The sequence below is a fragment of the Solanum pennellii genome, chromosome 3, assembly GCF_001406875.1.
Source record: "Solanum pennellii chromosome 3, SPENNV200".
NCBI classification, from domain to species: Eukaryota; Viridiplantae; Streptophyta; class Magnoliopsida; order Solanales; family Solanaceae; genus Solanum; species Solanum pennellii.
Window position 1 is genome coordinate 74,747,973 of NC_028639.1, and position 20,801 is coordinate 74,768,773.

The 20,801-nt window shown below is 31.5% G+C and overlaps 2 protein-coding genes across 2 annotated transcripts; both read left to right on the forward strand.

Moving 5' to 3' along the window:
• Positions 1 to 1,169: 1,169 nt before the first annotated feature.
• LOC107012098 lies at positions 1,170 to 7,713 on the forward strand. Its single transcript, XM_015211833.2, has 8 exons — positions 1,170 to 1,409; positions 2,054 to 2,369; positions 3,156 to 3,353; positions 3,434 to 3,706; positions 4,128 to 4,230; positions 4,400 to 4,518; positions 5,421 to 5,597; positions 6,752 to 7,713. The coding sequence occupies exons 2-8, from the start codon at positions 2,067 to 2,069 to the stop codon at positions 7,529 to 7,531; spliced, it is 1,953 nt and encodes a 650-aa protein (XP_015067319.1). The 5' UTR covers positions 1,170 to 1,409; positions 2,054 to 2,066; the 3' UTR covers positions 7,532 to 7,713.
• A 10,968-nt stretch (positions 7,714 to 18,681) lies between these two features.
• On the forward strand, positions 18,682 to 20,124 carry LOC107012081. Its single transcript, XM_015211807.2, has 2 exons — positions 18,682 to 19,162; positions 19,247 to 20,124. Exon 2 carries the CDS (start codon positions 19,261 to 19,263, stop codon positions 19,780 to 19,782), a length of 522 nt encoding a protein of 173 aa, XP_015067293.1. The 5' UTR covers positions 18,682 to 19,162; positions 19,247 to 19,260; the 3' UTR covers positions 19,783 to 20,124.
• Positions 20,125 to 20,801: the final 677 nt, after the last annotated feature.

Genomic DNA, 20,801 nt, shown 5'->3' on the forward strand with positions numbered 1-20,801 from the left:
ATACAAACACAAACACATTTTGTACCTCTGTGTTTGTATAAAAGCTAAAGAGGGAGCGAGCGAGAGAGGGAGAGTGGCGGGCGAGAGAAGCGACTGACAAACAGTTTGCTACAGGATATAATTAAATAAAAATATAATTATATCATTTGATTTGAATTATTAATGTACAATTTTTCCTATAATAAAATGTACAAACATTTCAAGGACATAGTATACAGAGATCTTTTCAAAATTGATCTACACTTTTCTTTTTGATTTATTAAGTTCATCATTACTTCACTATTTGTAATTAAACATAGAATATTTTAATTTTGCTGCCCAAATGAAATAAACATTCGAGTGATTGATTGGGAGAATTCAACTGACCATAGTGAAAAGAAGAGAGGGACTGATTGGGAGAATTCAACTGCCCAAATCAAAGTGTTTATTTAAACTATTTTATTGTAATTCTTTTCCATTATCTAATATCTATATTAAAGTTCAATTATTTCATTCGCATCATAATATATTTTAATACTTTTGAACTAGTTGTGAATTAAACTTGTACAATATGTTCTTGTTTTTAATTGAAGAATTTAATTCGATATTACATAATACGCATTTTTGTATTTACTTTCAGAATCTATTTTAAATGTTAAACGAATTCCTGCGGCCGAGTCGGTTAGTCAACTTTGAGCGTAATTTTATCCGGCAAAATCCATGTGTCCAAAAATTAAATTAAAAACGTTGTTGTCAAGTTTTGCATAATCTGAAAAAATAAGGTCCCAATTTATGTACGCAAAACCTAAAATGAGTTTGAAACTTAAAGGGCAAAAAGAATTTAAAAAAGGTACATTAAAAAAATTTATAACCAAAAGGACAAAATCGCTACTGACGTAAGCGATTTATTTTAACGCCCTTAACAAATCAAAATCACTATTGACTTAGCGAGTTTATTAAAAAAGATATAGAAAATCGCTTTCACTACAACATTTTTATTAAAATGATTTCCCTATTTTTTTTTTAAAAAAAAATCACAGATATCGCAACAAATTATAAATTTTGTTGATTTTTTAAAAAAAGATTTCCTTCAATTTAAAAAATATTACTAGTTGCTGAAATTACTGTTTACTATTTGACAATTTTTTTTTCTTTTTTAAAAAAAGTTCAATAAAATCGCTGCCATCTCAAAAAGAAAACGATTTCGTAAAATTTTTGTCTAACTTTTTGCTCGGAACTCAATCTAAAATCATATACAAGTTTCGTTTCAGTTTGACAGAGATAGTCCACTTCCCATTTTAAGCCATCAACTTTATTTGATTTTGTCGAAATTTCGATACTTTACTTTTGTTCTCCAAGCTTTGAGTTCCTTACAATTGAAGTAATCAGTCCAAGATTCAATTTTTTTCTGCTACAATCGATCTCCGCAGGTTCCTAATTAATCTAATATCACGCTTTCGATCCATTCTTTAATCACCCTAATTGATTTATTCTGTCTCTTAATTCATTGGATTATACTGTTTTTTTAATCTGTTAGATGTTGATTATGTTCAGGTTAATTTCCATCACTTATTAGTATTTGATTCTGAGGATGGTTAGGGTTCATGATAGGGAAAATGAAATCTTTATTGGAATAAAAGTTTGTTGATGTAGTAAAAGGGATTTTTTTTGCTTGGTTTCTTAATATCTAGGGTTTTACGTTTTCCAAACAAGTGGTTTTGCCATTTCTTAGAGAAAAAAATGTTCTTTTACGTCTATTGTGTTACTTTATTTAGTTAACACATAATTAGAAACTTACATTCTGGTGCGTTTGTATTATGTCTTGATATTTTGTTGTCATTTAATCATTTTTACAACCCTGAGGGTTTGTAAGAAACAGTCTATCTACCTTGGTAGAAAGGTGTAGGGTTGAGGTCTGCATACATCTAACTCTCATCAGACCTTTCAGTTGTGGGATTACACTGGGTTGTTGTTGTTGGTTCTATGTCATTCGACAAAGAGAGATTTTTGTTTTTGTTATGAAGAGATTGTATGAATCTAATGAACTTTATCTGTATTTGCTATTAAAAACTAGGTTTCGGAAACTGATGGCGACGGCAACTCTCGCCACTGCAGCAGGTGCTGCTGCACTATTGTATTATACGTTAAATAAGAAGTTGCAATCTTCTCCAACAACGGATGATGACGACGATGAATGTGGCAGCAGCGGCCAAGATCATGCTCTGCTAGGAGTTAATAGGGTTTCCAATAGACTTATACAGGCCCCTGCTACATGGTTGGAAACAATCGCAACATTGTCTGAGACTCTTAGGTTTACTTACTCGGAGACCCTGGGCAAGTGGCCTATTGGGGACTTGGCTTTTGGCATCAGTTTTCTTTTGAAGCAGCAGGTAATCATGAATCATTTGATTTGTTTTTTTACCAGTAAAGGCATTAGGTTGTTGTGGAAGTGTTATATGCAATCATATGTTTAAGGAAATATGCAAATAGTTGCGCTATGGTGTCTCTGTATTGGAAAGGTAGCATATAGCATGAATGCTGTATGCAAATAATTACACCATAGAATAAAATAAAGGGAAGAAGATGTTAGATCAAGTAGCAGGTTGTCAACGTCCAGTATAGAACACCTGTAGAAAAAGATTTCTTCCTGTTTCCAATGGACTTTCACATTCCTTTCTGTCTACACAGACATGCATTTATCAAAAATATCTAGCCAGATTCTGAGACTGAATTCAGGGTTCTATCTTGTTTTTTTCATTTTATTTTCTTTTTAATTATGATGTATTGATTCTTTAACTATTTATTTCTTTTCATTCATAATAACTAGTTCCTAGTGCCTAGTCCCTCCAATTTCAGTTCTTGATACAGCAACCTTTATCTTTAAAACGACAGTCGTGTAAGCTTGGTGGACTGTGACCATCATACAACTAAATACTGTTGGCTCAAGAGGGCTCCCTCCTTTTGATTGTTACTTCTATGCTTTTTGCATTAGACTTTTTTACCAAATTAGTTTCTCCAGGAAGGTGTCATTTTAACTTAATTGCCCAACAGTGAACTATCAAAACTTAGATTGGTCTTATATTGTTTTCTTATGTCGTGTTAGTATCCATCTTGATTTTGACTTAGGACTAACTTACCGAGCTTGGTCACTAAGTAGGTTCATGTAATGTCTGCAGGGAAACATACATGTTAGTAGCATATTCTGTGTCGAAGACAGTGCCCAATTAAAAGGTTCTGATATTGCTGCAGAGCTTAAATGCCTCTTGCGCTTGTTGACAGTTTGTTGGCATTTCTCCAAAAAACCTTTCCCATTATTCTTGGAGGAGACAGGCTATTCCCAAGAAAGTGTACTACTACAAGAACCCAAAGCTGGAGTAAGTCTCGTCCGAAATTCTCAAGCTCCGACTTAAAATATGCATTCCATTCTTCTAAATGCACAAATTTCATTATGCAGATTCTGAAGCCAGCTTTTACAATACTCGCAGACCACCGATCAAGATCTTTCCTCCTTGTAATACGTGGAACTCATAGTATTAAAGATACTTTGACAGCTGCTACTGGCGCAGTTGTGCCTTTCCATCATACTGTGGTACATGAGGGAGGAGTTAGCAATTTGGTGTTAGGCTATGCACATTGTGGAATGGTGGCAGCTGCTCGATGGATTGCAAGACTTGCAACACCTTGTCTTCTTAAAGCTCTTAGTATTTATCCTGAATACAAACTTAAGGTGCTTGATATTTGAGTCTCACTTTTCCATCTTTTATGGTTGGTTCCTTTCCTGTTTTTTAATCTTGGGGTTGGAGGTGTCTCTCTGTTTTTTTTTAAATTGAAAATACTAATCATATCGACTGGGTCTTTTCCATTGCAACCTGTTACATTTTTCGTGTTACTAATTCATGATTTTTTTGATTCCCCGGTAATTTGTTTTTATTCTTTTTGGACTTGTTGCTCTTTATCCTTCTCTTTCTCTTGGCATGCATCTGCATCTCTATTGATTTTATTTGGGGCGTGAGTTGCATGGATGGTAGGTCTGCTATTCCTTTCCAATTAGTGTGTATGTACTAGTTTACTAGGGGCTTTCTTGCAAATGCCTTCGTGGTGTCTTTTGGTTAATTACCTTGTAAAATTGATCTTCTTTTGGTGCACAGATTGTGGGACATTCCTTGGGTGGAGGAACTGCAGCTATTTTAACTTATGTACTTCGTGAGCAGAAGGAACTGTCAACAGCTACCTGTGTAGCATTTGCTCCAGGTGTCATATATAATTTTGTTAACTTATGCATACAATCTGGAATGTTCTAATTTGACTCTAGTCATCTGCCTATGATTGTATGCATGTGCTTATATATATATATATCCACATTCTACCATTTTGTTCACTTGACATCTGCCGTTCTCACTCAACGGAATATCCTTTGCAGCTGCCTGTATGACATGGGAATTAGCTGAATCGGGGTGTGAATTTATTACCTCCGTAATCAATGGAGCTGATTTGGTGCCTACATTTTCAGCTGCTTCGGTGGACGATTTGCGTTCTGAGGTTAGCTTCTGGATTTACTTAACAGAATTTCTGTGGCTGATTCATGTGCAAATTGGTGCTTTCTGTTGGAGTCTTTTCCTTCTTTGGTAGGTTACTAGCATATTTGGTTTTGTTGCTGGACTATAACCTGTTTCCTTTGTTGGTGGAGTAGTATGTTTTTTCGTGATGTTGGACGTGTGTTGCACTTCAAATTTTTGGTTGTCGTGTTTGGTGAATATGAACTTGAATACTAGTCACAATTCTTTTTCCAGTTATTCTTCTTTCAATGGAATCAATTGAATATGCAGCCGGAGAACCTTTTGAGGTATGCCTTGGTTCTGTCCCGAGGCATACATCATAGAGATACAAGAGTTAGCCAATATCACTCTAATACTACATCCTCTAGCCAGATGAATTGGTCTTTATCTTCTAATCCATCCTATTCTTGCTAGCCGACCTTAATTAGTTCAGGGTTGATGCAGTGTTATTTGTTGATTGATTTATGTGTTTGTCTGATATGTCCGTTATGGTGTAAGATCAATTTAGAATATTAGTTTCTGCTGTTGCTTTCTAAGCTTTTACAGGATTCAGTTTTTGGCCAAAAGCTAGTCTATTCCACCTTTGAAGAAATTGAGTTATTCTTCTTTGGTGTGTGTGTGTGTGTGTGTGTATATATATATATATATAAACATATATGTATTGGTATAGTTGACATGGTGATATTGATTGTCAAGTTTACACACCACTGGTGGTTCAGAGTAAAGGGTTCTGTTTATGATCCATTGTGTTGCTACTATATGCGTAGTTTTCTTAATAGCGTCTGGAAGCTTGTTCTTTGTACCAACATTGCACCTATACGTCTAACACCTCATTAGTTTTAAGGTATGGTCTCTCAAGTGGGGAATGTTCTTTTCATGTTGCAGGTGACAACATCTGCTTGGTTGAATGATCTAAGAAATCAGATTGAGCATACTAGGATTCTTAGTACTGTGTATCGTTCTGCATCAGCCCTGGGATCTCGTCTTCCATCTATTGCCACTGCTAAAGCTAAGGTTGCAGGTGCTGGTGCAATACTTCGGCCCGTTTCCAGTGGTACACAGGTGTGACAATAGTTTACTCTGTTATTTCAGTTCTCTCTTACATTTAGTGTAGCTGTAATATAGTTTGGTTATGAGTGAACTTGTTTGATGATTTGGTTGACCAGCTTGTTGCAATTGGAACATATGAACTTGTTATATTCACACCAAGACATGGCATATAACTGGTCTGCACAGCTGTCTTTAGCGTACTCCCGTATAGGTTATTTTGTACCATATGGTAAAAGTGTGGGCACTCTAGAGTACATTCGTTTGAGCTGGAACAATAATCAAGAGAATCTGTTCAATAGTTTAGTTCACTTAAGGTGATGTCTGTAATATGTAGGATGGGAAAATAGGGTGGTGCTGTAGCAGTGTTTTGGACGGCGAGAGGCGACAAAAGGCGACAAGGGCCTGCCTCGCCACGCTCGCCGCTCGCCTTTTTGAATCGAAGCGCCAATTAATACCAAAAATTAAAAACATTTAATTGCACATATAATATTCAAAATTTCAATAGCAATTACATATATTACAAATACTATAATAATTACTATAGAAGAATTAATTTTTTTTCAAAAAAATAATGGACAGCATTCACAACATAGTGAAAGCAGAAAGCATTTTACAGTAATCCGGGACAAAACAGAGAGTGAAGAAAATAGAGGGAAAAAAAGAGTAGTGAAGGCAGGGAGCAGTGAAGAGTGAAACAGAAAGAGACGAATGGAGCAGCAACTCGAGGGAAAGAGACGAAGAAGAGAGCAGCGACTGAGGAAGAGAAGAAGAGAGCAGCGACTGAGGAAGAGAAGAAGCAGCAGCGACTCGAGGAAGAGAAGAGAATACACGAAAGTCTGATGAAAGTTTGAAAATAGAAAAAAAACCCTAATATTATTAAGTTAAATTTTTTTTAAAAAAAAAATCAAAATGGCGACGCCATTTACGTCGCCATTGGGTTGCCTCGGGTCGCCTATTTGAGGTCGCCTCGCCTCAGTGGATAATGGCGACACAGCCTCGCCTCGCCTCGCCATTCGCCAAAGGCGCTATGGCGAGCGCCTTTCACAACACTGTGCTGTAGTGTTCCTTGCTCTGTTTTATTTTGTATCTTGTAACTCTGTTGAAGTCATTTGACCATATTTATCAGTCGTCGAGGTGAATCAGTGAGTGTTTGACATGATCTGTAGGTTGTCATGAAGAGAGCGCAAAGTATGGCCCAGGCAGCATTGTCACGACCTGCCATGCAACTGTCGTCATGGTCATGCATGGGTCCCAGACGTCGATCCACGGCTATTCAGGTTAATTCTGAAGAACGGCAAATCTCTCGTGGAACTTCTTCAGGCGATAATTCTGAAGCATTCATTGTGGAATCCGAGACCAGAAGGACGAGTGTGATGGAGCTTCCTGTATCTTCAACAGAGGGAGTCACGTGGAACGCGGAAATTGATCAATCTTTTGCAGATGGGATTAATATCCATAGTGGCCTGGATTCTGATCTTGATGATAGTGAAAATGTTACCCATGGACCTGAAGACCGAATGACGGAAGTTGAGATGTGGCAACAACTAGAGCATGAACTGTATGATCAGTCTGAAGGGGAAACTGATGTGGCGAAGGAGATTAGGGAAGAAGAAGAAGCAGCCATCGCAGAGACAGGTCAGAGCTCAAGTGAAAGCTCTGTTCCAAAGACGAAGGAGGTGCACAGATTCTTTCCTCCTGGAAAGATAATGCATATAGTTACTCTTCTCTCTGAGGAAGTCGATCATGAAAGTGACAGCGATACGTTGAGTGAGGACCATAACCAACCCAAGGATACAAAGGTTGGTATCTTTCTCACTCCTAGATCATTGTACAGTAAAATAAGGCTGTCACAAACTATGATCAGTGATCATTTCATGCCGGTTTATAGAAGGCATATAGAGAAACTAATTAGGGATCTCGAGAACAACGATGCTTGTGAGTTGTGACAATTCAATGGAATCTGGTTCTCAGTGTTAGTGATGGGATATTGGTTTCGTATGGCATGAAAGAAAAAAAGAAAGTATAATTTACCTAAATCCCATAGTGTAAAACTTTAAATTACATTCTATTCCTAATTTTTTCTATTTTACAAAAATCTCTTAAAATTTCAATTATTTGGATACATAAATTTCATCCTGATACATTATATTATGATACACTAAATTTGTCTGTTGCACTTAATAAGGCATATTAATGTAAAACTGATTTTCTTTCCACAAAATCACGCATAACTGATTTTCTTTTTCCACAAATCAGTTAAATTTATTGATATCAATTCATTCCAAATATGTAACAACTTCACAAAATTCAAAAATCAAATTTCATCTTTTTCATGAATTGAAAATCTTGAATATGATCAAATTCACCGTTGTTGGACAAAACAATTCCCGATTTTGAATCGTCAACCTGAAATCGTCAAGTGAGGGGTTGCTTGCTGATGAGTTTCTCTTTAGCTAATCCTTGGCACAACCTTGAAGGTGTTTAGATTGATGTATATAACTTGGAAGAATTTTTATTCTTTAATAGAACGTTTTGTTAGCATAAGATTTAGATTTTAGATACAGGATCAGTTTTGGTACCCTCTGTTTATTTTTATTTGTGTAGTATTGATTTCAATACATTTAGTAATAAATAAAATGACAGTTTTATCTTTATCATTCACTGAATTAATAAATTCAATGTTCTGAAAAATTGATAGTGTACTCAATATAAGGGCAAAACAGTAAATTATTCTATTTTTAAAATTAGACAAGTAAAAGTGAAAAGCTATTTTTAATAGAATGAACGAGAAAAAGAACGGAAGAGTGCCTTAACTTAGATTGTGATCAAGTGATGATGATTAGCTTAAGAGCAACATGCAATCATGTTTAGCAATTATTGGTGTGAATTTTCCATCAAGCAACGTTTATAATTGTAACAATGTGAACCCCACTGCTTCATTAATTGTGATTTACATCTCAAATTTCCCTTGTTATTGAGTGCAATACTTGGTCAAAATGTCACCACTGAATCAAACGTTGTGCGTCGTAGAAATACTGAATTATTTCTCCATTTTCAACCAGGTCTTTTTCTTTTTTTAATGTCACTGATCTAGAATTTTATTGACTATATTTTAATTATGAGAACTAAAAATAATTGTTTGTGGATTTTAACCTCATCGTATATAAAAAGTATTTGAATATTATATATAAAAATAATGATTTAGATATGATATAACTCAGCAATTTACGTGAGAGGTGTATATCTCATATCTTTATTGATATATGCGGAAGGATTTAAGTTTGTAAGGAATTTTTTTTATACAAACATCTAGAAACAAGTCATTTGCTTGTAGAAATAATATTCTCTTCTAAAATTAAAAGTGACAATTTCAATTGCAAATTGAGGCAAAACAACTCTTTTCATTTTCTGAATATTATTAATAAGAACAGGGCAATAGTGTACAAAAAAATGTGAATTAGTATGTCTATGTTTTCATGTCTATCATTAATTTCTTGTCCTATAAAAGACATGTGAGTGAAGGTTGAATTGAATCATGAGATATTTCTGGAAGGTACACTAATAAATACTCCATGTGTGGGTCATTTTTATTGACTAATTTGTTATCCCAATTAGTCACCCACATTTTCCTAGTCTATTTCTTTGTTCTTTCACATTTAATTCTTTCCTTTTTAAGTAATCCAACCAGAAATCGTAATAGCTTAGTTAATTGACTATTTGAATTCTAATTTTGATAATGAAAATTTGATTCTCCACATTATAATCTTTTCTCATGCGGCGGCTTACCTCCAATTATTATTATTTTTTATTTTAAAAAAAAAAGTAACTTGTAACATGATTTATGATGAACTATATAGATGAAGATTATTCAGTTATTCTTCGATAAAAGAGTAATTGTCTATCATTGACCAAGTCTTTGGTAGAATTAAAGAACATAAATTAAACTTGGCATTTCGTTTATTTAACGTGTATATATATGTTATTAGGATAATCTAATTTAACATAATTACTAAGTAATTAGTTTATCCTTGGCCTAACTATTAACAATGAAACAGAATAGCTGGATATTGGCCATTTTTTTTTGAATTTATTCATCGATTTGTTTGATTAATTAAATTATTATGTAGTTTCATTAGGTAGAGTGTGTGATGATCATATAAATGAAAATGACAAAGCATGAGGAAGGAGAATGGGGTCTATTAATAGTTAATGAATCATGAATATAATACATGGGGTCAATAAATAAAAAAGAAGGGACATATGTTAAATCTTTACTCAATATATTGAAATTTAGAAGATTCTGGATGAATTTAAAGAAATGATATATATTTTGTCTCCTATTAGTTCCAATATTATTGTTCCTTAATTTTGGCTAATATATATATATTAGCTTACCTCATCAAAACAACTTTGATGGACTCTAATGACTAAAGATAACGACATTCTTAAACAAAAGAAATAATGTCTTCATTTTATGATTATATATATATATATATGTATATAGGTAGACACAAGTTTCAAAAGAAATAAATATTACATACAACAAGGTTTCTTAAAAAGTTTTACTGGGTTTTTAATATGTGTATATATCACGACGGAGATAGAGCATTATAAGAAATTTATTTAAATTTTATTCGTTGAAAATCTACATAGTATATATAACTCTTTAATTTTATGTATATTAAAGATGTTGAAATTTTTTAGCTTTTCTTTCTATCATTTTATTTTTAATTTTCTTAATAAAAGTTTTGAATCCACTTTGCTCTATATATCGTATAAGATTGAATGATCATGAAGTTAAAGCGCATATTCCTCATCTTATGCCCTAACTATTATTTAAAAAAAACTTTCTGTATGATCGTATGAGGTCACTCATGACAACCATGACATGCTTTGCATATAATTTTTAAATAGGCAACTTTCACATATAGCAAACAAAAAATTTATATTTGTATGCTATAGCAAACTTTGCATAATTGCGCTTCATAACAAACATAAAACTGTATAATTTGCTATACATATACAATTGTATAATTCGCAATTGTATAATTCGCAATTGTATAATTCGCAATTGTATAATTCGCAATTGTATAATTCGCAATTGTATAATTCGCAATTGTATAATTCGCAATTGTATAATTCGCAATTGTATAATTCGCAATTGTATAATTCGCAATTGTATAATTCGCAATTGTATAATTCGCAATTGTATAATTCGCAATTGTATAATTCGCAATTGTATAATTCGCAATTGTATAATTCGCAATTGTATAATTCGCAATTGTATAATTCGCAATTGTATAATTCGCAATTGTATAATTCGCAATTGTATAATTCGCAATTGTATAATTCGCAATTGTATAATTCGCAATTGTATAATTCGCAATTGTATAATTCGCAATTGTATAATTCGCAATTGTATAATTCGCAATTGTATAATTCGCAATTGTATAATTCGCAATTGTATAATTCGCAATTGTATAATTCGCAATTGTATAATTCGCAATTGTATAATTCGCAATTGTATAATTCGCAATTGTATAATTCGCAATTGTATAATTCGCAATTGTATAATTCGCAATTGTATAATTCGCAATTGTATAATTCGCAATTGTATAATTCGCAATTGTATAATTCGCAATTGTATAATTCGCAATTGTATAATTCGCAATTGTATAATTCGCAATTGTATAATTCGCAATTGTATAATTCGCAATTGTATAATTCGCAATTGTATAATTCGCAATTGTATAATTCGCAATTGTATAATTCGCAATTGTATAATTCGCAATTGTATAATTCGCAATTGTATAATTCGCAATTGTATAATTCGCAATTGTATAATTCGCAATTGTATAATTCGCAATTGTATAATTCGCAATTGTATAATTCGCAATTGTATAATTCGCAATTGTATAATTCGCAATTGTATAATTCGCAATTGTATAATTCGCAATTGTATAATTCGCAATTGTATAATTCGCAATTGTATAATTCGCAATTGTATAATTCGCAATTGTATAATTCGCAATTGTATAATTCGCAATTGTATAATTCGCAATTGTATAATTCGCAATTGTATAATTCGCAATTGTATAATTCGCAATTGTATAATTCGCAATTGTATAATTCGCAATTGTATAATTCGCAATTGTATAATTCGCAATTGTATAATTCGCAATTGTATAATTCGCAATTGTATAATTCGCAATTGTATAATTCGCAATTGTATAATTCGCAATTGTATAATTCGCAATTGTATAATTCGCAATTGTATAATTCGCAATTGTATAATTCGCAATTGTATAATTCGCAATTGTATAATTCGCAATTGTATAATTCGCAATTGTATAATTCGCAATTGTATAATTCGCAATTGTATAATTCGCAATTGTATAATTCGCAATTGTATAATTCGCAATTGTATAATTCGCAATTGTATAATTCGCAATTGTATAATTCGCAATTGTATAATTCGCAATTGTATAATTCGCAATTGTATAATTCGCAATTGTATAATTCGCAATTGTATAATTCGCAATTGTATAATTCGCAATTGTATAATTCGCAATTGTATAATTCGCAATTGTATAATTCGCAATTGTATAATTCGCAATTGTATAATTCGCAATTGTATAATTCGCAATTGTATAATTCGCAATTGTATAATTCGCAATTGTATAATTCGCAATTGTATAATTCGCAATTGTATAATTCGCAATTGTATAATTCGCAATTGTATAATTCGCAATTGTATAATTCGCAATTGTATAATTCGCAATTGTATAATTCGCAATTGTATAATTCGCAATTGTATAATTCGCAATTGTATAATTCGCAATTGTATAATTCGCAATTGTATAATTCGCAATTGTATAATTCGCAATTGTATAATTCGCAATTGTATAATTCGCAATTGTATAATTCGCAATTGTATAATTCGCAATTGTATAATTCGCAATTGTATAATTCGCAATTGTATAATTCGCAATTGTATAATTCGCAATTGTATAATTCGCAATTGTATAATTCGCAATTGTATAATTCGCAATTGTATAATTCGCAATTGTATAATTCGCAATTGTATAATTCGCAATTGTATAATTCGCAATTGTATAATTCGCAATTGTATAATTCGCAATTGTATAATTCGCAATTGTATAATTCGCAATTGTATAATTCGCAATTGTATAATTCGCAATTGTATAATTCGCAATTGTATAATTCGCAATTGTATAATTCGCAATTGTATAATTCGCAATTGTATAATTCGCAATTGTATAATTCGCAATTGTATAATTCGCAATTGTATAATTCGCAATTGTATAATTCGCAATTGTATAATTCGCAATTGTATAATTCGCAATTGTATAATTCGCAATTGTATAATTCGCAATTGTATAATTCGCAATTGTATAATTCGCAATTGTATAATTCGCAATTGTATAATTCGCAATTGTATAATTCGCAATTGTATAATTCGCAATTGTATAATTCGCAATTGTATAATTCGCAATTGTATAATTCGCAATTGTATAATTCGCAATTGTATAATTCGCAATTGTATAATTCGCAATTGTATAATTCGCAATTGTATAATTCGCAATTGTATAATTCGCAATTGTATAATTCGCAATTGTATAATTCGCAATTGTATAATTCGCAATTGTATAATTCGCAATTGTATAATTCGCAATTGTATAATTCGCAATTGTATAATTCGCAATTGTATAATTCGCAATTGTATAATTCGCAATTGTATAATTCGCAATTGTATAATTCGCAATTGTATAATTCGCAATTGTATAATTCGCAATTGTATAATTCGCAATTGTATAATTCGCAATTGTATAATTCGCAATTGTATAATTCGCAATTGTATAATTCGCAATTGTATAATTCGCAATTGTATAATTCGCAATTGTATAATTTGTTTTGCATACAGTTGAATCGAATTAAAATGTATGTATATTGCATAATTATAAGTGTATAGCAAGAAGATATATGTTTTTCTCGCTTTATACAAAACAGAAACAGAATTATACACTTCTGTGTATAAAGCGAGAGAGGCGAGCGAGAATGGAGAGTGGCGAGCGAGATTTTTGGGAGAGAGACGCTGGCAAATTTTAGCTAATGTTTGCTATGGAGCACAATTAAATCAAACCCTAGCTATTCAATTTAATTTAGGTTATTAGTTTGCTATTATATACAATTTTCCCTTTTTAAAATGAATAAAAACTATAGTGTTCATCAAGTAATTACATATTAAGAAATTGCACACTTGAAACATCTTAAATATGTATAAAATAGTAGTGCATCAACCAAACAGTCTCATTCTCATTCATGCTTACCAGGAGTTTATATAGTTATTGAGGTATTAAATTTTTAATTTTAGATTAAACTTTAAAAGAATAAGCATCAAAAAAAGAATAAAACCTATGACTAGTCTTAAACTCAATATAAAGAATATTTTCTTCTCATCTTTTAACAAAATAAACTAATTCCCACTTGGCATTGGCGAAGTAACTAATTTGAAGCGTGGATGACATAATAATTAATATGGATGCCCAATATTAGTTAAGCGACCAAACATTAGATCAATCTAAACATAAAAAGAGTTCTATAATAATTCACCTCCTTAATCAATTCGAGAAACTCAAATGAACTTTTTTTTAAGAGATAAATTAATTTATCTACTTATTAACGAAAGTCGCTAATTTGTCTATATAATTAATCAGTAACTTGCTTATTTCTGTCGAGAATATAATTAAATATTAAAAGTGTGCTCTCTCTAATAGCCTAAGCTTTTAGATGAGATGATCACAAACTTATATCAGAGCAGACAATTGTTCTGAGATCAAATCTCACCACCATGCAGATCAAAAAGAATTTCACGTGCTTAGCCCATGCAAAAAGAATCAGACCCACACGTGAAGGGGCGTGTCGAGAATATAATCAAATATTAAAAATATGCTATCTCTAATAGCTTAAAGTTTCTAAATGAAATAATCACACACTTCAAATAATTTCTTCGTTTTTTTTTAAATCTTGGTATAAACAAAACCCTCAATTATGTGTACAAAATAAAAATTGGTGTCAATGAATAGAGTCACTGATCCACAAGTAAAGAAAAATCAGATCCCATGTTAGCTATATTTGTCCTCATCTAATAATAATTGGAAGAAGCAGACTATATATGGATTTAGACACTTATATTCTTTAATTTATAACTTCTATATTTAGCTAGTTGTTTCTTTAATATCATTTGTAGTATGATCCAATATATATAGTACATATAATATAAATTGTAAGTTGAGCCTTGAAACACAAGATATTTGAAGTGAAAATTAACTAACTAGGAGAACATATATATAGTATAGGTAAAGGCCCTCTTGAGATATTTTGTCTGTGGTGCTTGATTTGATTTCCTATATGATAAATAGTTGCATAAAAATATTTAATTTGTATGATGGACATATATCTATTTTTTCTATCAAATGAAATTGACAAAAGAAGCGTGAAACATGAAAAAGGGGAGTAATTTAGATGTCCCACTCTAAAACACATAGCAATATTGTGAATGGATGCATAAAATGTCTTATTAGAGCATTCCCTTTCGTATGACCTACTTAACTATAAAGATGAGATGGATGTTTTCAAATTTTATTTATTTATTTTGATTAATTATGATATGATATTTAATTAATAGATTATTAATCTGACTAATCTAGTTTTACGACGTACGAAAGTTTACTATGGGAGTTCTAGCACTTTTTACCAAATGTGATTCTATATCTAATGATTGAATCTCATACTTCTAGTTAAATAAGGATAAAGAATTTCTACATTGCATCTATAAATGTGATCATCTGATATCTTGAGGTTAACTGACTCTCGTTAAATCATTATGTTTAATTTTGTAATAATTATAAATTCATCGTAATCACACAAGTAAGTATGATGAGAGTATAGATATGATAAACGCACTTTACTCTCCTACTAATTTTCTGACTGTTTCTTGATAATCCTTCTTTTTTTTTATTCAGATATAAAATTGATAATATAAATAAATTCACGCGTAATTTTAATTCTTATCTAACTATATTATAATAATTTTTTCTTTTTTCTGCCGCATTACTTTCTATAATTCTAAAGGCATTGACCATCGTAGCCTTGTATCTCATTGTTCGACGTGTAGGTTTGGTGAGTTCCTTTTTTTATTTTGGCAACTTTCTTTTTTTCCAATTATTATTATTATTATTATTAATAATGTGGGGGTCGTTTTCACAATTATTCCTGCCACAACGCCTTCACTCAAACAAATATAAAAATGAAGAAAGATAGATGAGTTAATTTGTTTACTTGGTCCATGCACTACAAGTAAATTAAAAATGAAAGATATATGAATGTGAGTCGTCTAATGGTCATTATCATTCAGGGTATTATTATATTGTATGTCACACTCCAATTTTCTCTTGGCTTATAAAAATAACAATATTGCCTAAGTGGTCAACTTTTGTAGCGTAAATTCCACTCTTTTTTCTATCCAATTATTTACAACTCCAGCTGGACACCCAGTCATCCACCACGACCAAATTAAAGGAGGGAGGGAACCTTATTATAAAAAAAAATTATTTGAGGGAACTAGAAGTTGTTCTTTGTCCCTTTTTTTTTTAATCTAAAAAAGAGTTTTTTTCTATATTTATTAAATTTTTTAATTTTAATGGAAAAGTTTAAGGGACACAAAACTTAAGAAATTATATAAATATTTTATTAAGATTTATTTTTTAAAATTTTATATTTAATTAAATTAAGGCGCTTGAGTTTGAGACGAAAATAATTATTTTTTATGTAGAAGGTCAGACTAAATTCTATTTCCGGCGAGGAGTTGGCATTATTGGCGCATGATTTAACGGCGGCCACCTAATAAATCAGCTTTCCGCTTCCAGACTAGCACTAGCCTTGTTGGAATATATTGTTCAATCAATGACCTGATTATTGCCTAATTTGAAAAAAAGTTATATATTCGTTTCAAATTTTTTAAAAATAATGTTGGATGTGTGTTAAATTTTTTGAAATGACATATTTTTGAGGATTAAATGTAATAATAATTTTAAAGAGTCTAAATAATATAATAGAAAAGTTAAAGTAACAAATTGCAAAGCGCAAAAATAATAATAATTACAAATCACAGAAATATGATGTTATGCTTTATTTTCAAAGTGTTAAAATAGTGAGAGCGATATTTACTCTTTTATTCTTAATAGAAGATTTTAGGTTTAAATCTTTTAAATGGAATAGTCTATGATCTTTCATGGAAAGAGCTTTACACTATTTTTTGAGTATCAAAATCAACTTTTAAAGTGAATATCAAACATAAAATGAAAATCAAAATAAAAAATTCAAATAAATAATCCGATTACATCTTGCAATTGTTTAACAACCCTACCCCTACCCAAAAAAATTCCTTTTCCCTTCTCTTTTGTGTTTATTTTCTTAACTTCTATTTGTTTTCAGACATACCGTAGATTCTAATATGGAAAATTTGCTATCAATTATGTTTGTGGTGGAAGCATATTCCTTTTCCTACGAAAAAGCAAATGGAAGTGTATTCCTTGTTATCCTTTTTCTCTTTTTTAAAATTGATATGTTTTTTTCGTTGAAAAATAATATATGTGCGTATCTTTTCAATAAGTTGTTACCATCCACCCTTTCCCTCTCCAAAAACACACATCTATGATAGATTGATATCGTTTAATTGGATCACTATTTTTTTTAAAAAAAAATCAATTTAAAAGATTCATATTATTTCAAATTTCGTTCTATCACACTTGCTTTTTTTTATTTTTTTATAATTTATGATAGTATGTCTACTTTTTTGTTTTGATACTTCAATTTGATAGAAAAGGAATACAAATTAAAATTGAAGTAAATGAATGAAGTAAAGTTTATAGAAAATTTGCTATATTAAAGTTGTATGGGATAATGATTATGTTCTTTTTGGAGAAAGCAAAATTGGATTCGGGTCAAGCAAGGTGCATAAGGTAATTGGCGTAAAATTGGAAACAAAATCATCAATTTTAAGATTACTTTTCTTTTCCATGTCTCTTTTTTTTTTTAATTTACTTCTTTCTTTTCCTTCTCAAGTAAGCAAAAAGAAGTACTATGATTTGACCTTTTTATTTATTTATTTTAAAAAATTGTATTTATTAGAATATACTCTACCTCTAAGGAAAACAAATCACGTTATTGAAAATTGCAATGAAATGATAAAATCTCTTTCAATATTGATTAAAATTTCAAAAAATTAAAATCCTGCAAGAAACTTTTTAAATGAACCTATAGAATATAAATCTAAAGAAATGAAAACCAAAACAAGTAATAAAACACCCATGAGGAAAAAAAGGAAACAAATAAATTTTCGGTAACACATTGATTTAGTGCTTAACAATGGAAGTTGATCTTAGAGTCATAAAAATACATTATTTTCTTATTTTTAGAAAGGAAATACGACTCTTTCCCCCTCCAAATTGAGATTGGATCATTATATCAAATTCATTTGATACGATAATAATAAATTTTTGAAATAGTCTAATCACAAATAATCTCTTTAAGATAATAATATCGACTTATACATTATCTTTCATATAATTTACCACTTTATCAAATGAAAATTTCAAATACTATATCGTATCCAATTACAACAACAAGAAAATGATTTACATTTTATTGCAAAAAAAAAAAAAAACGTGTACAACCAAAAAAAAACAACAAAGTGATTGTGGCTAGTTTATGAAGTGTGAACCCAAGATTAAGTCTAAGTTTAAATGACATCACATATTTACATTGCCACGTTATTTCACATTAGGATTTTTTTATTTATTAATATTTTCCCATTTACAGATTGGCCTTCCACGTCGGTGGTCCACACGTGTTGGATTCTTATTAGTCAGAAAACTTTTTAAAATAAAGGCAAGAAAATTTTCTGAATATTGAAATTTCAATAATATGTAAAATGAGATTTATTTCCATACATACAATAAGTAACGCCTAGCTGGAAATCTATTAATACACGGCCTAAATTTAATTGCCAGCACGATTGCTGACGTGGATTCTTCAAACCCTCACTCAATCATTGAGAGAGTTTCTTTTTAGACTCCCAATCCTCCCTTATTTCTCACTCTTCCTGAAAAAGGCTCAGAAAGAAAAAAAGAATTTTCGTGGGAGAGAAAAAGAAGATTATATACTTTTTGTCAGTTTCTATCAATTTATGCATTCTCTGTGATAAGTAAATTCTTCGTTATCGAATTGGAATTTTCAGAGACTGATTGAGAAGTTGTTTGAGTTTTGACATGTCTTTCATGGATACTTTTTTCGTTCCTGAAGAAACAAAGGACGAAGAAGGCGAGTGGGAGAAAGAAAGATAATTAGAAAAAAAAAATACGATTTCTGCTTCTACTAATCTTCTTCTTCTCCGAGAAAAGTAGAAGTAGAAGGAATCAGATCATCACTAAAAAAACTTTGTAGTTTTGTATTTTCGTATTTTTTTATCTCTGTTTCGATCTCTGCTTCTGCAGGTAATTTTTTTATATTTTTGGTTTTGTTCTTTGTAATTCTTATCATTGAGAAGATAATGACGTTTTCTTTTGTATGTTTTTCAGTTTGACGATTAACGATGTCGACGACGGTAATCAGTGAGTCGGCGGTAGTGATGAACGCTGCGGAGGGAGGAAAACTAGCGGCACCGACGATCGAGGTGGATTTCGCGAAATGCGAGTGTTGTGGATTGACGGAGGAATGTACTCTGGCTTACATAGAGACGATCCGGGAGCGGTATCAAGGAAAATGGATATGCGGACTGTGTGCGGAAGCAGTGAAGGATGAGATGATGCGATGTGAGAGGTTGATTAACGCGGAAGAAGCCTTAACTCGTCATCTCAATTTCTGTAAGAAGTTCAGTTCGTCCACTCCTCCTCCAGATCCGACAATTCACTTGATCGCTGCAATGAGGCAGCTTCTGAGGAGGAGCTTGGAATCTCCTAAATCGCTCAGGTCGATGCCCTGTAGTCCGACGAGGAACAGCACTGAGATGCAGACTAACGTTTTAGTTCGAGCTGAAAGTTGTATTCCTACACTCTCTTTGGTGGTCGATTCTGCTGCTTATCATGCCATGGAAATGGATCCTGATTCCGAATGATTGCCATGGAAATGGATCCTGATTCCGAAGGAAGGTGATGACTTTAGGTTTAATTTCAACTCTCAAATCCCCGCAATGAAAAAAAAAAGAAATAAATTAAGTAGAAAAAATAACTCTAATAATGCTTAATTTGCCTTAAAAATGTAAACACAATAGAACTAGAATCGTTTGGCGATCGATCGTGATGAAATGGAATGGAAATCATGTTCATGAGATTGGCGTGTGAATTATGTGTGCTCAACTAATTTTACAATTTTGATTAGCTCCACTTCCACTCTTTATATGCATCTGTAAATATATATTAGAAACTCATGTTTTGATTGAAATGCTTCTATTATGATTCTCTTCGTGTTTTTGTACAATTTACGATATCCATTTTCATAATTCTATCTTGTGTATTTTGGATATCTGATGGTTAAAGTGAAAAATAAATCTGAAAATAATGTATAGTGAATTGCAAGTTCACGAGGATGAAGTAGGAACAGTTATGTTACTGTAAGTGTTTCAAATTTAGCTGAAAAAAGTGTGAAGTACGAGTTCCTCCCCAATTAAAGATAAGATGGTTTGAAAGAGGAAGTTTCTGGCTTTTATGGCTTGTGATAGATAACATAGAAACTATAAATTAGGTACCAAGAATCCAAAATTGGGAAAAGGATAATGCTTGTGACTTCCCCTTTGTACGTGATAATACAGAGTTTGAGATTGGGGAGAATGGGCATTGATGAAGTTTATGGGATGTCCAGTAGAAAGTGGTAATATCTGTGGGCCTAAGATATTGTTGTTTCTGTTTGACATGCTAGTTCTAGTGTAAAGGAGAGGGATGGCCATTTGCGTGTTAGTGGTGAATATATTGATCAAAGACTTTGTGATAAGGATGTACCACCAAAGATTTGTTAAGATGGACGTCATTCATCTATAGTGTAACTAGTGTTTTCAAGTTCGAGTTTTGATAATATTAAAAAAAGATCATAAAGGTTAATGTAACGGGTAAATTTTTTTGCAAAATTTGATATTGTTTG

Bases quoted from the DNA above. Each gene is read 5' to 3' on its own strand.
- LOC107012098 (XM_015211833.2), top strand. From the start codon at position 2,067: ATGGCGACGGCAACTCTCGCCACTGCAGCAGGTGCTGCTGCACTATTG. The intron at 3,354-3,433 runs GTAAGTCTCGTC...TTCATTATGCAG, and splicing joins TACAAGAACCCAAAGCTGGA to ATTCTGAAGCCAGCTTTTAC. The intron at 4,231-4,399 runs GTGTCATATATA...TATCCTTTGCAG, and splicing joins CTGTGTAGCATTTGCTCCAG to CTGCCTGTATGACATGGGAA.
- LOC107012081 (XM_015211807.2), top strand. From the start codon at position 19,261: ATGTCGACGACGGTAATCAGTGAGTCGGCGGTAGTGATGAACGCTGCG.